We start from the raw sequence: 23,694 nt of genomic DNA, 5'->3' as shown, positions 1-23,694 counted from the left end.
AGTCTGCAAAAGGAAAGCAGCATTTCTGCTCTGCTCTTTGTTTTCTTTAGATATCAAGGGTTGGATTTGGCTCATCCAACTGAAGGTGCCTCTGTAAGCCATTAACTACACTGCTGCAGGGTGTTTGGGCTCTTTTTGCAATAAAAAGCCATCTGAAATAGCATGATGGGATGTTAATTAACGTGGTCAAGTGCAAGCGCCACCTGTAGAGGGAGGTTCCTTGTTAGGTCGACTCTGTTCATTGTATGGAGCAGGTCTAATTCAGTTTTCCAACCACTGCATCTCCTGCTGGTTTAGATGTGTAAAGGCTTCTTTCCTGGCCTCCAGCTGCCTCTGGAGTGTCCCATAGATCCTGTCTCATATATGTTTATGGATTTCCTCAGCTATTCTATCAAATGCTGCTGGATATCAAGGCTTAGGCAACTGCATCAAGCCATAAACTTTTACTGAAAACAATGGCCTGGTCACCTGACATTAAATAAACTGAACACCAGTGACAGTTTAAATAAAAATATTGGATGACTAGATTAGGCTAGAAGTGGACTCTGGTAATGGACATCTGGAAACAAACTTTGGATTGATGAATTTCTTTTTTCAGGCTATTTAATTTGCCTTTTTGTTTGTGTCCCCACTCAGCAACAACTGAAGTGCAATAGTGATCAAACAGTGCAATATTGGACACTTCTGCTGGTCACTTACAGGCTAAATTAACCAGATAAAATGATCAAATACATTTTATCATCTTTCCAAGACTCAGATCCTGCACTCTAACTTCAGTCAAATATTATCCTGTTTTCAACAGCAATCCCTATATATGTGTCTTTCAACTGTATTTGTTTTAGAATTACATTTTATTTCAGATACCACAGTAGAAGAGAAAAGCTAACTGAGCATACTAAATTTGAATTCTAAGATACTGCTTCAAACACAGCTTAAGATTTTAATTGGGAAAAGAAAAATTCTTTGTTTCTTTGGGTCATAAGACCCTGCATTGAAGGCAAATTTTCCACTGTTGTGCCACTGTGTATTTACTAGTTCATTTGGAATTACTCAAAGTCCTCTCACAACTTTGTGGCTGAAAATAGACATATAAATATTTTTTATGTATTTGTTGCAATATAAAAAATATTTACCACTTTTTTGTGGAAAATGTTATGAACCTGTATGAAACTGACTTCTATGGCAGAAGAAAAGGAGGAAGTGTGTCACTCTAAAATGAGTCATTTATTTGTCACCTGCAGGTATGATTTTTATATTTAGATCTCTAGATGATCTTTTTCATATCAATTAATGAAACAATTGTAGGTGAATTTGTACTGTTGGTAGGTCTCTGATAATGCAAGACGTTAGGGCCATTCATGACATTGCAATGACGTGCTCAGGGATAGCTGGGAAGTGAATAAGTCAGGGTACAGGTCTGGTTTCAGTACATCCAGCAGTGTTCAAAACCAGGATTTTGATTTACAAGTTAATTGATTTTCTGTTGCAGGCTCCATGCAGGTGTTAATGAAGTAAAACTTGAGAACACATCTTCTGAGAGAAAAACCATTTTCTTCCTGCTTATATGTTTATAAAAGATGAAGCACAGAAAGGTAGAAATCTGCACCAAGGTGGTTTTTATGGGGATTCTAGGTAATCTGAAAAAGAAATTCATAGGACTGGATGTGACTTTTTGGGACATGAAATCAAGTATTCTGTTACAGACAGCCTCATCATTCAATACTTCATTAATAAAGTGATCAAAGTCTATTTAGAAACTATTACTATTATTAATTTTGGAAATCTGTTTCAGAATGTCACTGCTCTAAAGGTTTGACACTTTAATTTCCAAATTACCTTTATTTATGTGCAGCTAAAACATCCTTGCTCTTGTGCCAGCATGGTCCATTAGTAGTCATTCATACATTTAGATCTTTTAAAAATCAGTTTAGTCTTAGACAACCTCAGATGTTTTGGGGCTAAACCAGCCAATCCTTTTTGTCTCCATTTCTGCCAGTTGTCATAGTAATCCCCTTCTGCACATATTTTCTTTCCACAAAGGTGCCTTTTTTTTTTTCACAGCTGCATCTCATCTCAGGTTGTTTCTGCTTTTATATCTAAACTAAACAAGCAGCAAAAAGATTCTTTTAATAACCTCCTGTTTTAAGATACCTATGATTGTTTGAGTAAGCAAATTCTATTTGAGGTGAAATGTCTGTGTTGCTGTGTTTTGGGAGATCTCAACACTGTGTCCCTGTAACTTGAAGTCTGGCTGAGAAGCAAATGGAAGGAGTGGAAGCTTTGCATCTGAAAATATAGGTATTCAATCACTCTTCAGACCTCTGCTCACATGCATTTGTACCATTTTTTGGATTCATTTTAAAATCTATTTGATTAAAAATCTGACCAGCAGAAGTGTTTTATATTTGCCCACATTTATACTTGTTCTATAAATATGTTCATCCTTAGCTGTAACATTGATACTTTGGATGGCTCCTCATTGCAGGAGGGTCTCTGTTAGCCAGAAATGGCCAGTGAGGTGCCCAAATAATATTGGCAAGTCCTCAGTAAACAGAAATATTAGGAGAACTAATTTCAACTTATAAAATTTTTATTTTTCTTAATGTCATCAGAAATTCTTCCTAATTTTAATACACATTTTTTCTCACAATTTCAAATTCATTTCTCAAAGCCTAAAGTTACTACAAGGTCATATTTCCATGAAAAGTTACTAAAAGAATATACTGGACAAAGGTCCAGTGTCAAGAGTCTATTATACACCATGTGGCATGTTTTGAAAAGGCACCAATCTGTCCTTCCTTGCTTTGGTGAGCGCATAGATTTGTAAATAATCACAGTAAGTAGTTTCCAGTTACACAGTACATAGTTACACAGTGACATAAAAATCACCACCTTTGTGAAAACACCAGAGGTTGATTTATATGTCTATCATACTGAATGATTGCATCACTTATTGGACTTCATGAGGCACCTCAGATTCGCTCATTTTCACCATATATAGGCAGGATGCTTATCTGTTCAATCAGTAACTCGCTCACGGTCCTAACGCGCGTCCTTGGTGCGCTGGCGCCTTGCAGGAGCCCGAATAAAGAACAGCCCAAGTTCAGAGCAGCAGATTCGGAGTCACTTGGCCCCTCCCTGGGAGATTGCTGCGAGTGAAGTTTGGCCGGGGCAGAGTTTCTGTGCGGCCCCGGGCGCGGATTGGCCCCGCACCCGCGGCTGATAACAGCTAAAAATAGCCCCGCTATAAAAACCCGGGCGGCAGCGCAGGCAGCCGGGCATTCCCTCCGCCACTGCCCGCCAGGGAGGAGACCGTGCTCTCCAAGGCCCTGCGAGGATGTGACCAAAGAACGCTCTGCTGCCTAATTCCACTTAACAATTAACTTGTCAAGACTGGACTGTGTGACTCATGGGGATGGTAACCAAGTATATTTTATGTTAATTAAACAAAAAAAAAAAAAAAAAGAAACAGACTGAAGGCCAGATTTTCCAAGCAGATTTTCCAAGCAGAGTGTGACAGGTGGGATGGTGGAATGTCTTTGGAAATGTGCCTGTAGAATACTGTGGACAAGAATGTTGTACTTGTGTATATATTCACATAATCACGTGTATGGAGAGTGTACTCCATATTATGGAGTTCTGAACACTTGGGAAAACAAATGTATTTTCATTTGACAATGGTTTGACTAAGCTAACATTGAGGAGTTCAGGAGTCTATTCTTAGCTTGCTGTTGATTCTGGGGAAATTGGGTCATTTCCTTGCATTTTTGTTCACTTTCAAGCTTTTGTTTTAAGATGTAGCCTGGGGAATCAGTGAGTTCAGTGGCTGAGTGCATTGCAAGATAAATCTTTGGGTGTCTGAAGTCCTTTGGATGAATAAAGAAGACACCAGTGTTGAAAAGCTCCCTTTTTAAAGTCTGGCAAAAGTTACTTTGACTTGAAAACAGGGTGTAAATGGGGAAAGAATTAGGAAGCATTAAAAATCAGTGGCACTATCAGCCCTATAAATAGTAAACTATTCCCACATGTATTACTTCTAGTGGCTCTGAGTCCTCCTCTTTGATTTTATGAAGCTTTACACTATGAAGTTTTTATGTGTGGATTCCCCTTCATTTTCATTACAACTTTTTTTTCTTTCTGGTTTACAGTAATAAAGTGCAAGCTTTATAATATCTTGGGAGAGTGATAGATGACCTGGCTAACTTGCTTTCAGTTTTGATTCTATATACTTAGTTCTCTAAGAAGGGCTATGAATTACCTTTTAATTTGTTGTTTAATTGCTAGATCTCTCATGGCATATGAGAGAATTTCAGAGTGTGTTGGTTTGATAATTCTGTACCCTAAAGTCATCTTTTTCTGGTCAAGAGACCCAGCATGGTCAGAGATGATAGAAACTCCCTCACAGACTCCATCTAGTCGAGATGCAGAGCTGAGAGAGTCAAACCTCACAACACACACAACTTCACCCTCCTGAACTCTGCCTTTTCTCTCTGAAGGTCAATTTTCTGGATGAACCTGTAGGCAAGGCTTAACTGGAGAATCTCTGTTTGCTGCCACCCTCTGCAGGGTAATTTAGTTTTCTCTCAACATCATGAGATACTTTTATATATATTTATTAATTAGTCTGGTATCAACTCTGACTTGCTGCTTGGCTAGAAGTGGGTAGAAGTTGCTAATAATGAGTAAAGGGGTCCATATCTCATTAGAATTTTTCCAGCTAATGTAGGTCTCACAGGAAAACCTAGTCCATTTTCTACAGAATTGCATCAGAGTTGTGTCAGAGCAGTGACACTGCAATGACACACTGGGCTTTGATATTCTGGTGGTCTGTGAGGTTGCTCCCAGATATTGCAGCCAGTGGCCAAGGGTCCACACTTTTCTTATAAAAGTGATACTTGCTACATGTTCTGTGAAAATTTGTGATTTTGGCAAAAGATGGATTTTTTTTGGAAAATGTTCCATTTAAGAGGCAAAAAACCCCCCTTATGTCTTTCTAGTTAGACTACCCAGTATTCCCACTTCTGACAGACTTAAACAAGGCACCACTGTTATTTAGACTGTGCTCAGTGCTGAATTTCACTAAAAATGTACTGTTGGTCTTAAGCCAACTACCTTTTCAAGAATTACCACAACCATCTTTCACTTAAGGATGTGGAATATGTTCTTTGAAGTCCTAATGAGCTGGGTTTGTTGGTCACCAGCACAAATCTGTTAATGCGATGGTTACCAGCAAAAATCTGCTAATGTAAAAGAGTATTTGCAGAAGAGAAGTTCACATCTGTGCTTAACTCGCCACCTTGCTTCAATTCATCCTGGTTATTTGCATTAACTCTGCAGTGAAAATGGTCCTCAAGCAAAAAAAACCCAACCAAACCTAAAATGGAGCATCACCAAGTCAACTTTAGGTGCTGCAAGATGTTGAACTCTTACTTTGAAGTTCTTAGGAAGGAAAAAAAGAACAAAGAACCCGTTCACTTCATAACAGCTTGAGGTGATGCACTAAGGCAAGTGAGCTGGCAAACTTTGTGGAAAGTTTATCACAAAAGTACCAAAAGGTGAAATGAAAAATGAATGAAGGCAATTTATTAAGGAGGATGAAAGAGTTCTTCAGTTCACTGAGAGGCTCAAGGTCAGCCAGCTCCATTAACCCAGGCTAGTAGCACTGCCATTGACCAGAGGCATCACCATTGCAGAGGTTAAACTTTGCTGCCACAGAGGGATGTAGGGATGTTGAGCCCTGCTATTTCACACTGATCCAGTGTGAGTTTATCAGGGAGCAAAAATCCAGAGGCCCTTTTCTTTAGCCAAACAGAACCTACACTGCAGAGGATTCTGAAATCCACAGTGCAGATCCATGCACATAACCTGCCCTGCAGGTACTGATGCCAGCCTGTAAACCCATGGGGACTAGCCTGAGTCATGAGCCATTTCAAACTGTGCTGCTGAAGGCTTCAACTTTTCGAATAATGTGCATCAGAACATAGAAAGTAATTTCAGCTCTCAGCCAAATTGTTTGCTAAACAACAGTGTGAAACACTAATGTGTCCAATGAAATCAGCAACTGTGCATTCTTTGAGCCTTATTTACTGGGAGGAATTGAAGCCTAGCCTGAGATGTGCATGAGTTGTACATGCCATTTGGAACACTTTTTGTAAATAATAATTCATAAATCAGGATTAAAGTAGTGTCTTGTGGGCTGGTCTTTTGTTTGGGGAGGGATTTAATCCTAGTTTGCATCAAATCTTAATTAATTTAGACTTATTTTATGATAAGAAGCATACAATGAAGTGAACAGAAATCATCTAAAAAGGGACTTGCATGATGAACTCCTGTAAAACAAGACAGGAATAGGCATTACTTACTCTGTTGCAGACTTGGAAGTAAAATAATGTAATTTTAGTTCTCTGACAGTAGTGAGTCAACAACAATGGGTATATAACAATTACCTGGAGCTGGTTTTCTTCACCACACTTGATAGCATGGAGGATTCATTTTGAAAAGCAAGGGCTGAGGATTTCTACGTTTCTCCTTTTATCAGCTGCATTATCCATAGGGCTCACAGTTTGGGACAATCTGTCATGCTCTCCATTGTATCTCCTACAATACCACTTTCCAGAGCAGTCCTAGTCCTGGTTGGAAGTATCTTTTGTTTTTAATTGAAATGTCAGTTTTGGAATGATAGTGAAATAAACCACTGCCCTCTAGAAGCCTCTGTACTGAATGCAGCATTAGGAGATGATTTTGTACCTTTCCAGAGCCACTTCCTTACAAATGGGTACCTGAGGCTGTCTCTATGTGAGCACTGAGATCATAATCCATAATGTAATCCCTCTTCACACTGAACAGCAGGCTCAGTTTTTCTCTTCAGGTTTTCTCTTGAAAGTGCTAATGCTTATTAATGTTACAGCAAAGTTTGATGCTGCATCCATGTGAAAACATAATTATGTATAAAAATAATTCTATGGTTTTTGGACTTGAACTTTGCAAAACTCTTATCTGAACTGTTTCATTCTGCTAAACAGAAGAGTTTCAGTAAGATAATTTTAGAGCTAAAATAATGCTTTTTAACAAAAAGATAAAGGAGATCTGCTGCAGCTCATGGCTGTGATGGATTCGTAACATCTGGGGGTGGATATGAAGGGGGTTACCTCAAACTGGCCAGTTAATGGAGTACAAGGTTTTCTGGTCTAGGCTTTTCCATCCCATCCCATTTATTGGAACATTCAGGCTGCACAGCTGTTTTCTTGATGTCTTTTCTTCCATTACCTTGAGTGTGGGAAAATTTACAAAAAGGAACAAAATCAAAGTTCTTCCATCAAACCAACACATTTTGAGGTACTGTACATCTTTAAAGTCAAGGGAAAGTATCTGGTCAGTGAGTGCTGGCATGAGGCTGATGGGAAGAGCTTTGTATGTCCTTGCATGTCTTGTACATCTGGGAATGGGAACAGACCTGCTGTCTGGCCCTCAATATCTGAGATAAATCTTTTGATTTTTCTGAAATTCAGACAAGAAATTGATAGTGACACATTGTAACTCAAAAGAAAATAAAAATTACTGGATTGATTCCTTGCGGTTGTTACTTTGTTAAGTGTGTTGCATATCAAAACTACAAGCAGCCAATAAAAGCAGTTGGAAATTGCCCGTAATTCAGAACTGTCTCTGGAAGAGATGTTTCCATAACCTGTTCAAACCACCTTGGGTGCTGCTTAGGTGTGGGGTTTTTTGACAACTAAGCAGTTAAATAATTCCCTGGGAAAATCATAGCACTGAATACCATTTATTGCATTTACTGCAGCTGCACCAAGCTTTTACTTCTTTTAATCCCAAAAATTAAAAACATCGCCTGTGTCGTATAAAACTTGCAATGCCTGCTCTGATGGAAGCACTGGGGGATGGATGTGCTTTGTGCTCTGATCCTTCTTGGTAAGGTAGCAGTGTGCTGGAGAACTGATAGAGTTACATTCTGGATGCTTGGCCTCTGCTTCACCCCCTCAGGACAAATCTTTGCTGGAAGTGAAGCTTGGATCAGGCCTGTGAAAGCTGATAGTGCATCAGAGCTCACCTACAATAGAGTCTTACGTAGGGATGTGGCTGTTCCTTTTCTGAAGCCGTCCTCTTCTTTTATTAATGGGATGATGTGCTCATATTCATTTCTATATCTCATAAACTTCAAACTATAATGACTTGGCTTATGAGGAGTTCATAATTCAGTGTCTAATGTTCTTGTGTGTAACTCAAAGCCTCTGCTACTTCTGACTTGTGAGAAAACGATAGGCCAAACTAAATGACTCATTCTTTGCAGTAAAATGAGAGTGTACTAATTATTTATCAGTGTCTTACCCTTAATTTGGCTGAAGAAAGAGCTGATTTCATAATACACAAAAGAGCTGTGTAGACACTAAAAACCATTATAGTCAGAAAGGTTCCACCCAGATGTAAGTGATAAGTCAGTTTTATATGACAGAAAAGCAGTAAATGCATGAATAGATTCCTAAAGCAGTGCATATATAAATATATATATATATATGCATCTATATATATTTCCTCCTACTCAGTGCCTTCCTATTTATCCTAAATTCAGCTTCCAGAATAATTATAAAAAAACCCCCAGCATTATATGAACAAGTTATGTTGCCTGTTATGTTTGTTCTCTTCTAGGGATTCCATGGGGGTATTTTTGTAAAGCAGAAGGATATTTTTTTTTTTTTAAGTGGGCTAGCTTATTCTTTCCATGGATACCTAAAAGCACAGCTGGAACACAAGATGTTTGGTATTTGCTCCTCAATTTCTGTAGCCTCTGAGCACCCCATATCAGGTCCTGGAGCAGGGGGTGAGGTGGAAGCAAATGGGGAAGGCACCTCCCAATGGCAGCACTGCCCAGAACACCCTGAGCCAGGTGGGTCTGGCCCATCCCTGCAGCAGTTTATACCTGGGTTAGGATGGAAATGGCTGCAGGACACCTTTGCTCTCTTTGTATTGCAGTTTCCCTTCTGCTTTGCTGAGCCTCAGCACAATAATCTCCATCTGCAAACTAATTACTAATTATAACACACCACTAAACCCAGACAGTAATTGGGAGGGAAGGATTTGAATGTTTTAACACGTGGAGGCTCTACTGAAATTGCTACATCTAGAGTTTGACTTTCAGAAGCACAAGGCACACACAGCTTCTGGAGTGAGGGATGGCACAGGCACAGGAATCAGGCTCTAAAGCCATAGATTTCTTCTACTTAAAAATTACTGAAGGATTTGTTTGACCATTACATGTTTATCTCATTACCCTGGGCTCACTGGAAAAAATTAGACACTTCTAGGGCATATTTTTTCATTCTAAAATAGACATCTAAATAGGTCACATGCATCACAACTTGTAAGTGCTGATATTTTGAAAGCTGATTTTATTTCTACCCTTTGGTTTAGCATTAGCAGCATTACCTCATGACTTTGCTCATAGCTGGCAGTATCTTCTCTTCCAGAGCCAATGGTCCTGGGATATAACTTGTTCAAACCACTTGCCTATATGAAAGTAATGTTTTCAGTGAGGCTGAAAAGCAATGTTTTCAGTGAGCTACAGGTAACCTCAGCCAAGATGATCCATTTCCTATTGTTCCCAAGAACCCTTATTAAAGGGAAATTATGTCCCCACGAGGTGCTAGAGCAAAACAATTTTTCTGCAAATCCCAAAAGCTTATAATTGCATAGTTAATAATGCATTATTTAGGGACGCATTTTAGAGATATAGTGATTATTCTCAAGTTTTTGGCAGACTTTTATAACTGCAATGCATAATTACAATGCAATGATTCTTTCTGCCACATGTAAGTACACTTAGCCCATGTCCTTGGAAACTTGCCGGTAGGCTTAAGAATAATTGTACTCCAAATGTTTGGTAATTAATGCGCCTAGTCCAAAAATTACATGTAAAAATTTGAAATCAAAGGAGTAATAACACTTAATTCTCTTATAGTTAACCTTCCAGTTATTTCAATGAGTGCTAATTAGATCTAAAAACCATAAGCATACTTTTACAGTAATTATAATGATGATTATGTTGTAATTACAGTTGCAACAGCATAATGAGATTTACTTGTTAACCATTTCAGTCCTTCATGTAGTGCACATTAAGCAGCTGTTGTGTGACAATTCCCATAGAATTTACCCAAAGGGCCGTGGAGGTGTTGCCTGTGACTGCTCTGGAGCTGTGTCAAACGCCTACAGAGAAAACTGGAGGTCATCACAGAAGCACACAGCTAAGAGCACCTTCAGGAAAGGCAAATGTTTGATCATGTCAAAAGCCTCCCCAAAAGGCATCTCTGTGTCAGAAGGGGAAGATAAAACTGCTCATGTCTGGCAGCTCAAGCTGCCAACAACCTGAGAGCCAGAGCTTTGGCAGTCCTGAAATGGGATCAGGGGCAGAAGGGTAGGAAGAGACTTCCCGAGGGCAGGAGGACACAAAGTCCCTCCAGACAGGGATGGGGATGAGGAGGAGGTGCCACTGACCCCTTCACCTCTGCCTGCTGTCCCCTCCTGTGCCAGCACTCCCTGCCTTCGTGCCTTTTGGCTGTGTCAGGACTTTCTATAGGTGCCACCTCATGCTCAGGGCTGCTGTGTGGTGCCCTCTGAGTCACGCCAGGAATGCAGGGTGAAGGAAAGGGAGTAGGGATGACAGCAGCATGTCAGCAGCAGGCTGAGGTCCTTGGAACTGTCCTTCCATACTCCAACCAGCAAATCATTGCCCTCCTGTCCCCCCCTCTACAACCAGCATCCCGAAGGACATGCTGAGAAATAGTTATGGGACCCAAACACTGCCATTCCTCTGCTCCTGAGCTCCATCAGCAGTGGTCACATCACAGGTGCTTCTCCCACCCGAGTACTCCCTTTTGCCTTCTGTACCACTTTGTACCCCACACACGGCGGGGGCTGCTGAGGCAAAGCTCTGCTTTTCTTCCCATTCCTTGATTGATCCAGCAGCCAGTGCACAGGCTCTTCTTCTCTTACCTTTCTTTGCAATAACAACGTTAGGACTTTGAACAGCCAGAAGCAGGACAAACACCCTTCAGAAAAGCAGAAAAAAACATCACTGTTGCTTAAAGCAACGAAACGAGCCCGGCTGCAGGACTTCCTTCTTCCCTGTCCCTGGTGCTCCCCTCTGTAGAATGAGGGAGGGAACAACAGAAACGCTGAAAACAGGGAAGAGCAGAATTATTTGTTCAGAGACTGATCCTGCCGTAGGTACCAGGAGCTTGTCTCCTCCCCTATGAGTTTAACCCCACCCTCTGTTTTTTTATGCTCGGGGCTATTTTGGGCAGGCAGCGAGGGCTGCTGCTCTGACAGATGAGGATACTCTACCAGAGCACAGCAGCACTTGTTGCTCTGAAGAACTACCGTAACAGGGTCTGCTCCTCTGCTGCCTGCCTTTTCTTAATCATTCTTAATTTAATTGCCTGCAAACTTGTTTACTCCAGTGCTTTCAAGCTTTATCATTACCAGTGATGTTTTAACAGCCTTGTGGGAGCGGTTCAGAAGGGAAACTCACCCGCCGTGCAGTTGAAACCTCCTTTTGCCACTTAATATCAAGAGATCAGCAGGTAGCCTTGGGGGTGAAAAATGACCGACTCTGTTGCTGCTAACGGGGAAGGAAAGGACCCTGAAATTGAGCTCTTTGTGAAGGTAAGTTGCGCTGTGAACTGGACACTGGTGTGACTCTCAGATCGGCTCAGCTTCTACTGAATAATCAAACTTTAATTTTCTGGCGCTGAGCGGAAGCGGAGCTGTGGCAGCCTGTTATCTCCTGCACACACACTCACTCTGCTTTCTTCTTCGTGACATTAGAATTAGGTAATGTTGTGGAGGGAGAGTCAGAGTTCCTGTGTTTTATTGTTAATTCTCTCCTCGTGAGTTTGTTCTGTTATTCTTAGCCTGCTGCCTGCAATGTACTGTGTCCTAACTTTAGACTTAAGGCTGTAGGCTTCAGGTTTTGCTCTATGAATCCTGACTTTCTTTTCCATTTTTGGGAAGAGCTGGGGGGTACCAGGATTTGGTACCTCAGCAGAGGCTGTCAGGTCTGAAATGCTGATGGACCATAAAACAATAAGGACTGAGATAAGCTGTCAGTCTTCTGATTATTTACTGCAATGCTTCCTTTTTTTTCCTAAACCAATAAAAACTTAATCACTTTTTACTGTTGGTTTCCTCAGACTGAAGCTCATTCTGATTTTATAGAGGAGTAACTGAGAACAGAAAGCAATCTAATGAAAATATAGAAAAAATACAACATCTTTTATGTGGTAAGGTTTCAGAATGTTTCAAGTTGTGTATGACTGTTGGTCTTAGGCTGTGAAAACCTTACCATTAAAATCAGTGGCACGGTTGAAACCCATGAGACATACAACCTTATTAATAGCAAACTTCATGCAAGCTCTGTCTCAGTGAAGAGCTCAGATTTTTTGATGTTCAGAGTGTTTTAAAGGCCTCTACACACGTTGAAGCTGAGATCCCCTATACCTGTGTAAAATCATGGAATGGCTTGGTTTGGAAGGGACCTCAAAGATCATCTTGTTCCAATCCCTCTGCCATAGGCAGGGACATCTTCCGCTAGACAAGGCTGCTTAAAATCTTGTCCAGTCTGGCCTGGAACACTTGCAGGTGTTTGGTCTCTCTGAGCCTAATCCATTCCTGCAAATCCATTGGATTATTATTAATATGTGGGAGTTACCTCAGACCCTTAGCAAACAGAGCCCTGAATGATTAGGAAAGCAAATTCCAACCCCTCCCTTCTGTCAAGATGAGTATGTAATTGCTTTGTACTCCCTGATGGATATTTTGGGCTGTAAGTTGAAATGTCAGCCACATCCATGATGTGTATACACAGCCTCTTCACACATCTTCCAAAACCAGTCAGTTCAGGTGCAGGTGCTGTGACTGAGACAGCAGTGAGGTCTTTTTCCGTAGCAAACAGATTTGACAAGAATTTCAGGTTCATAAGAGCCCCATAGATGCTTTTTACAGAGAGCTTAATGTAATAAAATGGACCAGCATGACTCCATACAACCAGACACCTCACCTCTTACAAGTTGTTTCTACCAAATTGTGTTTAATGGAGATGTTTATGGGCTAAAAAATAGGTTTGTGATGTTGTTTGGTACTCTGTCATCAGTCAAATGTGTGCTGGAATGGAAATGCGTAGCTACTGATTTGTTTTAGTGCTCACACTATTTCACTGAGGCTGACACAGATGTTTGTGATATGTGGTTCTTTGACTGCCTCAGCTGTTAAAGTGAAGGTCATTGCCCAGATTCATTGTGTGAAGCTCTGGATCCATAAGATACTAGAGAAAATGAGCACTGCATTAAACCAAGCCATGCCACCACCTGAAGATTTATAACTCCAGAAAGAACATTTTTAGTAATGTGACTTCCTGCATAATGCATATTACAGAATTGCATAGAGACTCACATAAAACTCAGAGCTGGAACAGAAGAATTAATTGGTATCTTCCTGGAGACTTTCCATTTAGGTTGAAAAATTGCAATTCTTGATGTTTTGGAAAGGTGCCATTAATTTAATTAAAAGTTTAAAAAGTTCTATAGTAAAGCATGTGACCAGAGTATTAAATTATACACCTCAGAAGTTCAAAAATAAAAAGAGAACATCCAAAGGAGAGACAAGCTAAAAGCTGAAAAAGAGGAGAATATAAGAGAATCATGGACAGGTGGAAACTTTTCTGGAGGGTGACTGCAAAGATTAGAATATTACTAAGGGGAAGTGAACAGGAAGGCTGATCCAGGAGACAACTCTGCAAAGGAGAAGATACTTATTCTGCCAGTTTTAAGGCAGGAAAGAACAGAAAAGTGGTAACTTCTGGAGGACCATGAGATACTGGGACAAGTGACAAATGTAAATATATTGGACATGACACTTGAGGCAAGTCTAACAGCAGAGGATGTTTGGATCAATGAAAAATTCCTAATTTGAGTTTTATAGAGGTGGTACTTCACCCAAGGAAAAGAGTTCTGTCCTGCATCCCTGAAGAAACACGCAGAAAAGGCAGCAACAAGTGAGAAAATGTAGGGCAGTAGATGTGGCCTGCTGGAAACTGTATCTTCCACAAGCCCAAAAAAACCAGAAAGGGCTGTTTTTCACCAGCCACAGTGTCCCCAATAAAAGCATTTTCTGTCTCAGGTTAAAAAAAGAAAGGTGTTACACAATTGCTCTATTTCCCTTTGCTGTTTGTCAGGCAGGAGTGCAGGAGCCTCAGACAGACAAGCAGGGAGCAGGGTTGTAACCAAAAGAGCTGCTCTGTAACCTAATGCAGGCTGGCTCAGGAGCTCCTGAGCTGCACAGACAGGCTGGGCACACCAGGATGCAGCTGAGCTGCTGTGGCAGGGACAGGTGAAGTGGTTATCACACCTATTTGTTATCATCCCCTTTGATTTCACTTGTTTTCTAACCTTGCCCCAGCCTGGATCTGTGAGGTGTTTTTTTGTGAACAAGTGTTGGAGAGCGAACCCCCCCAAATCTGGGGCAGGACACAAGAATGATGGGAGCGGTGAGGTCTGCCAGGGAGGTGGTGCTGCCTTGATCAGATGTGCAGCTTGTGTGAGCAGGCCTTTGCTGAACACTGAAACTCTCCAGCAGCAATTTCGGTCTCTAAACTTGTTTGACAGGGAATTGGAGGAGGCTGCCACAGAGGAAGGTTTGATGCATGGTGCCGTGCGACGCTGGCAGCAGCGGTGCGGGGAAGGGAACGTAGGGAGGTAGCGCTGCTCTGTGCTTAACCCAGCTTGTTGTAACTCAGGCTAATTTCAATCCTTTGTGCGCTGGAGAAGCAAAGTGCTTCTGTATAAGCGACAATGACACCCTGCTGGAAGATATATTTAGCTTTTCCTGGCAATCTTGCACCTTTATGTGTGAACATAATGACAAAATTGAAGTAGTGCTCCTATTACGTGAAGTAATAGAATTAAAACCCATAAGGGAGGACCACAGGACTTTGTGGTTTCTTTCTGTTTGCAATGGAAACAGGTGTTTGAATGTACATTCCTTGCCTTTCAGGATTAGAGTAGTACCTAATATGAAAAGTTCATTTGAAGGGAGATGCATTGTGCCCATGGAAAACAAAACATGATGCAGTCTAGAAAGCAAACAAACACACAAGTGAACCAAAGTACTTTCCATTTTAAAAACCTTCCTGCTTTAGAAACACTTTATAACAAGATAAATCTTAACCCATATTTCTGATAGAGAAAAGATGGTGATACCATGGTGGTAGGAGAATGTGTGGTAAGCTGGCAGGCAGCTCCTTCTAGAAGGAATCATTGTTGTGGCACTGATGGATTAATATTATGGGGTATGTTCATCAGTGTCCTGGGCTGAACCCAAATCAGAGGGTCCTTGGTTGAGGGAGGTGATTCTGCCCCTCTACTCCACTCTTTTGAGACCCCACCTGCACTGCTGCATCCAGCTCTGGGCTCCTCAGAAGGAAGATGTGAACCCACAGGAATGAGTCCAGAAGAGGGCACCAGTTGGATCAGAGGGCAAATAGGATAAAGGGGGATGGCTTTAAGCTAAAAGAGGCTAGGTTTATATTACATGTTAGGAAGAAATTCTGTATATAAGGGTGGTGAGGTCCCAGGACAGGCTGCCCGAAATTGTGAATCCCTGACAGTGTTCAAGACCAGGCTGGCTGGAGCTCTGAGCAACCTGGTATTGTAGAAGGTGTCCCTGCCCTTGGCAGGAGAGTTGGAATGACACGAGCTTTAAGGTCCCTTGCAACTCAAACCATTCTAGGATTAGGTGAGCAAGAGCTTTTGGTTAAAATGTGTAAGGCTTTACTTCTCAGTGTTCACCCACAGTCACGCTGATCACCCTTCTAGGAAAACGTGAAGGTGCTACAAGTGTAGAAATCAAAAGAGACCTCAGAGGCCTTGAACTTCCACAGTCTCTACTTCAGACATTTGACAGGTCCCCATCTTCCAGCTGACTGGGCCTGTTAGGATTATGTCTAAAAGTGATGGCAAGATTTTGTACCAAGCTTACTGTTCTGAGTGAATGGGTCAATCAGAGAGCCTGCCTGCCAGGACAGAGCAGTCATCAACAGCAGTGTGCTCCATCAAAGCCCCAGGAGCTGCTGCTCTCAGGAAGGTGTTGTTGCCCTTCTTGTGGACACAATTATCCCAGAAGTTATCTCAGGGAGGAGCAAGTTGGGTGGGGTTTGGTTTTGCTTTTTGGTTTTGCTTTTTTTTTGTTCTGGTTTTTGTTGGGCGGATTTTCTGGACTTTTTAAAAGTTATTTCTGCTTGAAAGGTGATTTCAAACAAACCTTGGTTTGGATTTTGGTGAAGTGTTGCCACATAGCCTTAAAGGAAGATATAATAAACGTGTTACACCTGTTACAAGCAATCATTCCCCACTGTTACAGCTTTTGTGGTTTTAATATGAGAGAGTCACTCTGATAAGAAAACTGATTTCAGTTTCAGAATTTTAGGGTTATCACAGCCAGTACTGGCTTTGCAAACAAGGAAAGATTACTTGGTGGGAGCCTTTTAACCCTTTATAACAAGACAGGCTCTGATTCATAGACTGCCCTCAAGAAGTTGTTTTTGCTCATGATTAGAAATCAGAATCGGATCTGGAGGGCTCTAAGTTAATTTCTGTTTCTTGAGAAGTGGGGGTATTTCCTGGGTATTATGAGCTCAGCTTGGCTTTCATACAAAATCATTCCTATGTTTAGCTAAACTTTCTAGATAAAAAGGAAATAACAAAGATAAAAAAAGCACAAGGAAGAATAATGACGCTGAAACATCTGGTCCAACCTGTCTGGTGCTCCGAGACTGACCATAACATTTTTTTGTTGCCAAGCCTTTCACATTTTGAAAAAGCCACAACCACCCAACAAAGCAGATGTGTACAGTGTGTGCAGTCTCTGACACTTTTCAGCTGTCACCCTGGAAGAGGTGGGACCACAGGGTTTACTGTGTATCTTGAATTTTTACCTTTTGGAACTGCCAAGCAGGTGATGGGCACCATGGTTTGTGTCTCTTCAAACTTCTTTTGGTGAGGCAGTGCATGATCAGCAGCCTGAGTCTCCTCCTCCAACATCCTGGCCTGCTTTGGCATTATGGTTACAAAATTTACAAGGTCTACCAGTAGTCTGGATGCCAGGGAGGAAAATAATTTTACTAGGTTTGTTTAAACATCTGTAAATGAGTTTGAAAGTCCCCCCATGCAGGGGGACTCGAGTATTTCAGTGTAGTGGTTCTGCTAAGATCTTGTCAAATCAGAAGGGACCAGAGTGACAAATCAGTAACAACTCCTCTTCTGACCTGCATAAATCAGGGAAATGCTATCTGGACTGCTCTGATTTTTGCTTCTCTGATTTTTTATTTTTTTTTAAATTAAGCATTTTCAATCAAATAATTTAAAAATAGTCAGAGGAAAAAACATCCATCTTGGCAAGAATTATCTTTGCTTTAAAATTACATATTTAAAAAATAATTCAATAAATTGCCATTTAACCACCTAGCAAATGTTTTAAAATTACAAGTTGCTTGTTTTTCCTTGTGATGAAGAAAAACAATACTTTAAAGAAGCTTTAGCCTGAGTTATACAACCCAGCGTCTGTGTGTCTGTGTGTCTGTTTTGTCTCTGAGTTTTTGGAGGTTTTGTTTTGCGTCAAGACAAGGGCCTCGTTGGTGGGAATATTAGAGACAGGCAGTAAATTGTTTAAGCAGGCCAAGTTTATAAAGTGACTTGGCAGGGATATATTCACTATCCCAGCCACCTTGAACCTAGTCTGGAATGTTGTTAGGATTGCCTGGGAAACTGGTTCTCAAGTTAAGAAGGCATTTCCAGCTGTGTCTCCCACCTAAGTTCATGATCTCATCCTTAGTTAATGGTTAAAGGTGAATGATACCCTGATCTGCCATGGTTTGGGGGTTTTCTTCTATAAACAGCTGGGACTACTTGCTTTTTATTAAACTTGATGGTATTGATATACATGTTAATTGTGATCAAAACATCTGATTAAAATGAAACATATTTCAATGCTTTTTTGAATATGCATACTTTCTATAAATGGGATCCATTTGAATAAATAAGAATTCAGAAACATTCAGCTTGTGTTGTGGCCACAAAAGCAAGTCAGTTTTGTACTGCTGAGGTCAGTGGCAGCAGAATTAGGCCTGCCTAAGTGTATTTGAGATCTTGTTTAAACTGCACATGCTAGCTCCTTCCTTTTTTCTGGCTTTTCTGAACCACACAGTCAAATTGGGTGTACACTGTGTTTTAATTTAACCCTGAAGAACTGGTGATACTTGTAATTATTATTGCTGGTACTTAGAATTAGCCACCAGTGTGCCCTGGGTGCTCTATGTTTAGCTGCAGGTTGCTCTTTTTCCATCTCTAGCAGCTCCCATCCAGTCAGGATCACAGGTTGCTGTGTCGTGGTTCAGCAATGACAGTGAAGCTCCAGCGTCCTCAGGAAACTTTTATTGGCAATACATGGCTCTGCTGAGGCTAATCCAGAACAGCAAATGTCACTGGGATCGTTTGACATAACATCCCAAAAATACCCAGGGCCCCTTTCCAGGAGAGCCAGCAGGAAGTGCGTCTGCCCGTGCTCCAGGATTTCATGTTGATATCAAATCCACCTGCCTGTTAAATAGAGTTTAATGGAAGGTTGTGTAAGGATTGTGTAGGAGAGCACATTGATCATAGCAGCAACAATATCATGTAGTTCTTGTGTGGCACATAATTCTTCAAAATGTGGCAAATATAAGCAAAATAGTCCCAGCAGTGCTGCAGGGGTAACAGAAATATTATTTTGTTAGTAGTATTTCCATTGTTCGGCTAGGAGCTCTGGTAGATTTTTCAAATTACTCCTTTTTAACAGAGTTAGGCAGATGCTAAAGGGCTGTGACTTTATGTGTTAGTTTTTTACATTAATAATAGAAGGTTTCAGTGGTAAACTTTTTTTAGCTAAGGTTGACTTAAAGTCAGGGGGAATCAGTTTGGATAAGGAAGAGTTTGGTTTTGTGTTGGATTCAGTCTATAAATCTTACATGATGTAGGAAATGAGAGCCAGTACCTGAAGTGCTGTAGTAGGTACTTTGTAAATAGCTTGAAGTGATTTATTTGGCGCAGTAAAATTTCATGTGGTAATTTCTTTATTCCCTTTTCTTCCTTGTCTCTTGTTCTCCCCATGTTTTTGCTCATCTGTGTTGCTGACATGCAGTAAAACTCATCTAGATGGGGTAGCAGGAATATATATGTACATCTGGAGCTATGAGTTTTAAAAATCTGGTTTTTGTATATCTGAGGAATTTAATCAGCATCATGTATTCCTGGCATGATTTTTATATTAAACTTAAGACTTGGAAATTGTTACACTGGAACAGAAATAATTCAAAGTGTATCCAGCTGTGTTTTGCAGTTCCAAAGCCAGCAATTTTATCTAATAATACCTAAGGGTAGAACTTAATCTAACTGATTGCCTTTACAACATGTCATTGCTGTTTGTTACATAACTTGATTGCCACTACACACATAAATGTAGAATGATGAGTTGATAGGACTTTTTTCTCTGACTCTCTTAAATTTAAAGATTCTTTGTAAATGAGTATTATTGAGAGTCCGTCTCAAGAATAATTTCATGACTTATTTTTTGAAGTGTTTATGATTTTACTCTCCTGTAGGTATCTATATTTTATTAATGGTGGTGTTCACTGGCTGAAGTCGTCTTCCATGATTTAACACATGTTCTTCTTTGATTCAGTGACTCTGATGCACCACAGAAATTTCATGGGTACAGTTCCATAGGAGGAGATGTGCTCAGAAAAGAGATTCAAACACAAACCTCCTGAGATGCAGTTCTCTAACACACCATAGCAAAGCTTTGCCATGTTAAGATGGCCCCAGTGTTGTCAAAATCCAAATCAACTGGTTTTTTTTACTTTCCAGTCTATGAACAAATGAGCACTTCAGCACTTTATCTTAATAGAAAGCAACAGTACCGCCCAAATAATTCAAACCCTCTGATTTTTATTATTTTTTCCAATCAAATGGTGAAAAGGTCCTGCAATGTGAATTTTACACGTCAAGCTCAGTAATATTTCCAGGTTTTGACCCAAATTCTTCACAGGATTTCTTTACTTTTGTGCTTTTTTGCTTCCTTCAGTGACCCAAAGAAAGTTTTTCAGGCTCTCCTCACCATGATAAAATGCTGATACCAGTCCTTCTCTTGTGCCAAGTTTGTGCATGTGTGTTGCATCTTCTCTGCTTTTCCTGCTTGTTCTCACACACAAAGAGACTCATAAATTTATACCAGTCTTGTAATCCCCATGAATTCTATGTTGGTCCCCAAAGCAGCCTGGTTACTTCTTAAGAGGCATTGTATATCTGGAGCTCAAGGGCTTCTCCAGTTTTCCCCCTGTGTACCTGATTTCCAAAAGACATTAAAAATAACTCCTTTTTATGTATTTCTGGCAACCCTTCGTAAAACTGAAATAAAGGACTAATTGAAATGCATTTCAGGAGGGCTGTGTTGTATTAATGCATCTGTAGGACAGTAGGAGTTGAAACTGCTATAGCTACTCTGGTGTAAAGGACATTCTATTAAGGAGGATAAAGGTGCTCAGATAGTGACAATTTGCTCTTCTAAATCCACATCTTGATAGATGCTTAGTTTGTGTGCCGTGCAAATGACAGAAGCCCATGGCATTCACCTGTACGTGCTTGCTGCAAAAGTTAATTAAAATGCTCAAGGCCTAATATTCAAGGCTGAAACTGATTTTCATTTACTTTAAATTTTATAAAACTTGCAAGGATATTATATGGGAGTAGTAAATCCCACCCCACCCCCCCCATTTTGTAAATGCTGCTGTAAAGAACCCATTTCTTAACTATTTCTGTTGCTTCTCTTGCATTTCATAGAATCCTAGAATGGTTTGAGTTGGAAGGGACCTTAAAGATCATGTAATTCCCACTCCCCTGCCATGGGCAAGTACACCTTCTACAATACCAGATTGCTCAGAGCCTCATCTAGTCTAACCTTTAATACTTTCAGAAATGAAGCATCCACAACTTCTCCGGCCAATGTTTTTTTTCTACTGGTCTGAGAAAAACATCTGACTCAGGTCACTGTTTACCAATATCTCAGGTGTTAAAACCTGTTCATGATTCTGGGAATGGGGTTCATGCACAGAGGAAATTTGCTTGATTTAGGTGTGGCTTTATTTTCTGTTTCTCTTAAGCAAGAAGATGCCAAAGGAGACATAATATTTTTTATAACTTCTACGGCTGGTAAAGACATAAGTGTAATGCTCTACTTCTTGGAGAAGGGCTCATCACCTCCAAAGAGACTGTGCTGCTGCAGGCTCACAGTGAGTTCAAAGTATGAGGAGCTAATCCTCGTGTGCTCCACCTCAGAAATCTGACAGCTGAGTTCAACAACTGTCTGTATTCAGAAAAGACTGTTTGGCCTCAGTCTTAAATGTTCAGAAGATGGATTTTTTTGGGGAGTGTTGGGTTTTTTTTTTTAATTCTTGGTAGTAAAACACAGGGTGATACTAGAAATTCTCCAAACTTCCTAGATGCTGATAGCAATTTAGCATCCTTAGATCCCAGTTCTGCAAAGGAGGCTGTGCAGGCTGCTCTGTGCTTTGGCAGCCCCCTCTGAACATGACTCTCTTTGCAAAACCCCTTCCCTGAGGTAAAAAATAAATACAGATGCCTTTTTATAGCATTTCCAAAGCATTGTACAGTCCTGGTCAGTACTTTACAGGTGCAGAAGGTGAGAAGCCATCACCTTGTGCAAGGAGGGCCAGCAAGAGCTTCACCTTGGTCCTGTGCTCTGTCCTTTAGTCAATAGCTGTTGTGTCCTTTGGGTTTTGTACAGCACTTAGCATAACTGATTCAGTGTTCCTGTGCCACCCAGGCTCAGTAATTCACAGTGAATAGCCCAATAACAAACACACAAATCATGCTAATCACAGCTATCCATTTTTACTTTCTCTTTTTGCCACTGCTATTAGTAGGGAGGGGTCAAGGTTTAGATTATCTTTTGACTGTCTATTTTAAACAACACACAGAGCTTATGTGTGTTAGGACATTGGAAAAGAAGTAGAGAAGAGTAATTTTAAGGCTTAAAAATTGCTTAAGATTGCCATCCTGAAGGCAGCCTTTCTCCTTTAATTAAAAGAGCAAACATCACTTGACTGCAATATTAAATATATCTGTGGGGTCTTTTTAGTACAGTGGTAAGATGTATATTAAGACAGAGAATCACAGAATGGTTTGAATTGGAATGGACTTACAGACTGTCTATTTCTAATCCCTGCAATGGACAGGGACACCTTTCACTAGACCAGGTTACTCCAAGCCCCATCCAACTTGGCCTTGACCCCTTCCAGGGATGGGGAATTCACAACTTCTCTGTGCAACACATTGATAGTTAAGGTCAAATGTTGTCAGAGTTAGGAGTAGGCTTAATTGTAAAGTAATTGTTGGAATGAGCCACCAAGAAAGTCATGCCCTGTCTGCCTCTGCTTCAGATGCTGCAGTGAAGCACACATAGCAAGGGACAAGAAAGGAATAAACACGCCAGAAAATCTGCAAACCAGCAGGGCATTGCTATGGAGGAGGTCTTGACAAAACAGAACAGGGCTTGGTTGAAGCAGAGAGGGAATGTTTGCTTTCTGTGTCTCTGAATGGCAGCACAAATTTGGAGAGGCTAGTCTGACAGAAATGATGCTGAGAGGCTGCTTACGTATCCTAGGTGTGATAATGGAATGTGATTGATTCAGGTGCTGGTTAAATAGGGGATTGCTTATCTTATGTGCTTATCAAACCTGGTTACACCAGGGCCAGACTTTGGAAGGGCCTCCAAAGGCTGAGCTGATGATTGCTGTGCCAGTACAGGTCAGACCTTGAAGATGAGATGAGGAAGAGCTAAACTGGGAGATACAAGAGTGGAACTCCCTTTCTGTCTGTCATTGCCTAAGTCATGCCACAAAACCCTGTGCCTTGGCTTCATTCCCTATGAAACATTTGTCCCAGCATCCATTTTCATATCTGTGTAGTCCAGTAGCATGTCCAGGTAAAATTTCCCCTCTTTTCCCTTTACACGGATGAGTGACTCTAAAGGCTACCCAATCATTGTGGATTAACTCCTGACAAAATACTGAATTAATTTTCAGGTTGGGCTGGTGCTTCTCTGTATGGCTTGCCAAGCTTGTCTGCTTCATGACATTTTAACACCTAAATAAACACCTAAACACCTTGACATCCAGGGCATGTAGCTGTTGTTGTTCTGTGTGTTGGTGCATGTCTGTACCTGTGTATTGTCCCAAACAAGTGGAAATCAGAGAAACCAGCCCTGATGCATCATTGTTATTGTTGCTGGTGTTTTTCTAGATTGTGACTCAATTTGTGTGGGTCAACAGGCACGTTGTGTTACTGCTTTCCTTTTGCTTTTAGCTGCTGAATGGGCAACTTCAAACAGATACAAATGAATATCATGGGGGGAAATGATTTTCTTTCACTGCCCTGTGTTTTGTGATGAGCCATTGCTGCTGATTCAGTGTGCAACTGGAGACCTGTTTTGCTTGTTTATTTTATTTATAGTATTTTTTTAAAAAGCTCTTCCTGAATGAAGAGGGATTGAATCATGGAATATTCTTGCAGGTTCCAGGTT

The 23,694-nt window shown here is 40.8% G+C and overlaps 1 protein-coding gene across 2 annotated transcripts in view; it reads left to right on the top strand.

Annotated features, from left to right (window-relative positions):
* The window catches only part of CLIC5 (chloride intracellular channel 5), a gene marked incomplete at its 5' end in the record, with an annotated part of 68,387 nt that overhangs the window by 7,157 nt on the left and 37,536 nt on the right, over window positions 1–23,694 (top strand). Inside the window, one exon of one of the 2 annotated variants that reach the window (XM_084202708.1) lies at window positions 11,328–11,673. The exons of the other annotated variant lie outside the window; for it this stretch is intronic. Within the exon in view, the coding sequence (XP_084058834.1) occupies window positions 11,611–11,673 (63 nt within the window). Of the gene's footprint in view, window positions 1–11,327; window positions 11,674–23,694 lie in introns of those variants that run through there. 2 annotated transcript variants of the gene reach the window in all.

Source organism: Fringilla coelebs (assembly GCF_963513975.1).
Source record: "Fringilla coelebs genome assembly, chromosome: 3".
In the NCBI taxonomy this organism is placed as follows: domain Eukaryota; kingdom Metazoa; phylum Chordata; class Aves; order Passeriformes; family Fringillidae; genus Fringilla; species Fringilla coelebs.
The sequence above is the reverse complement of the archived record's forward strand: the minus strand, read 5'-3'. Positions and strand labels throughout refer to the sequence as shown.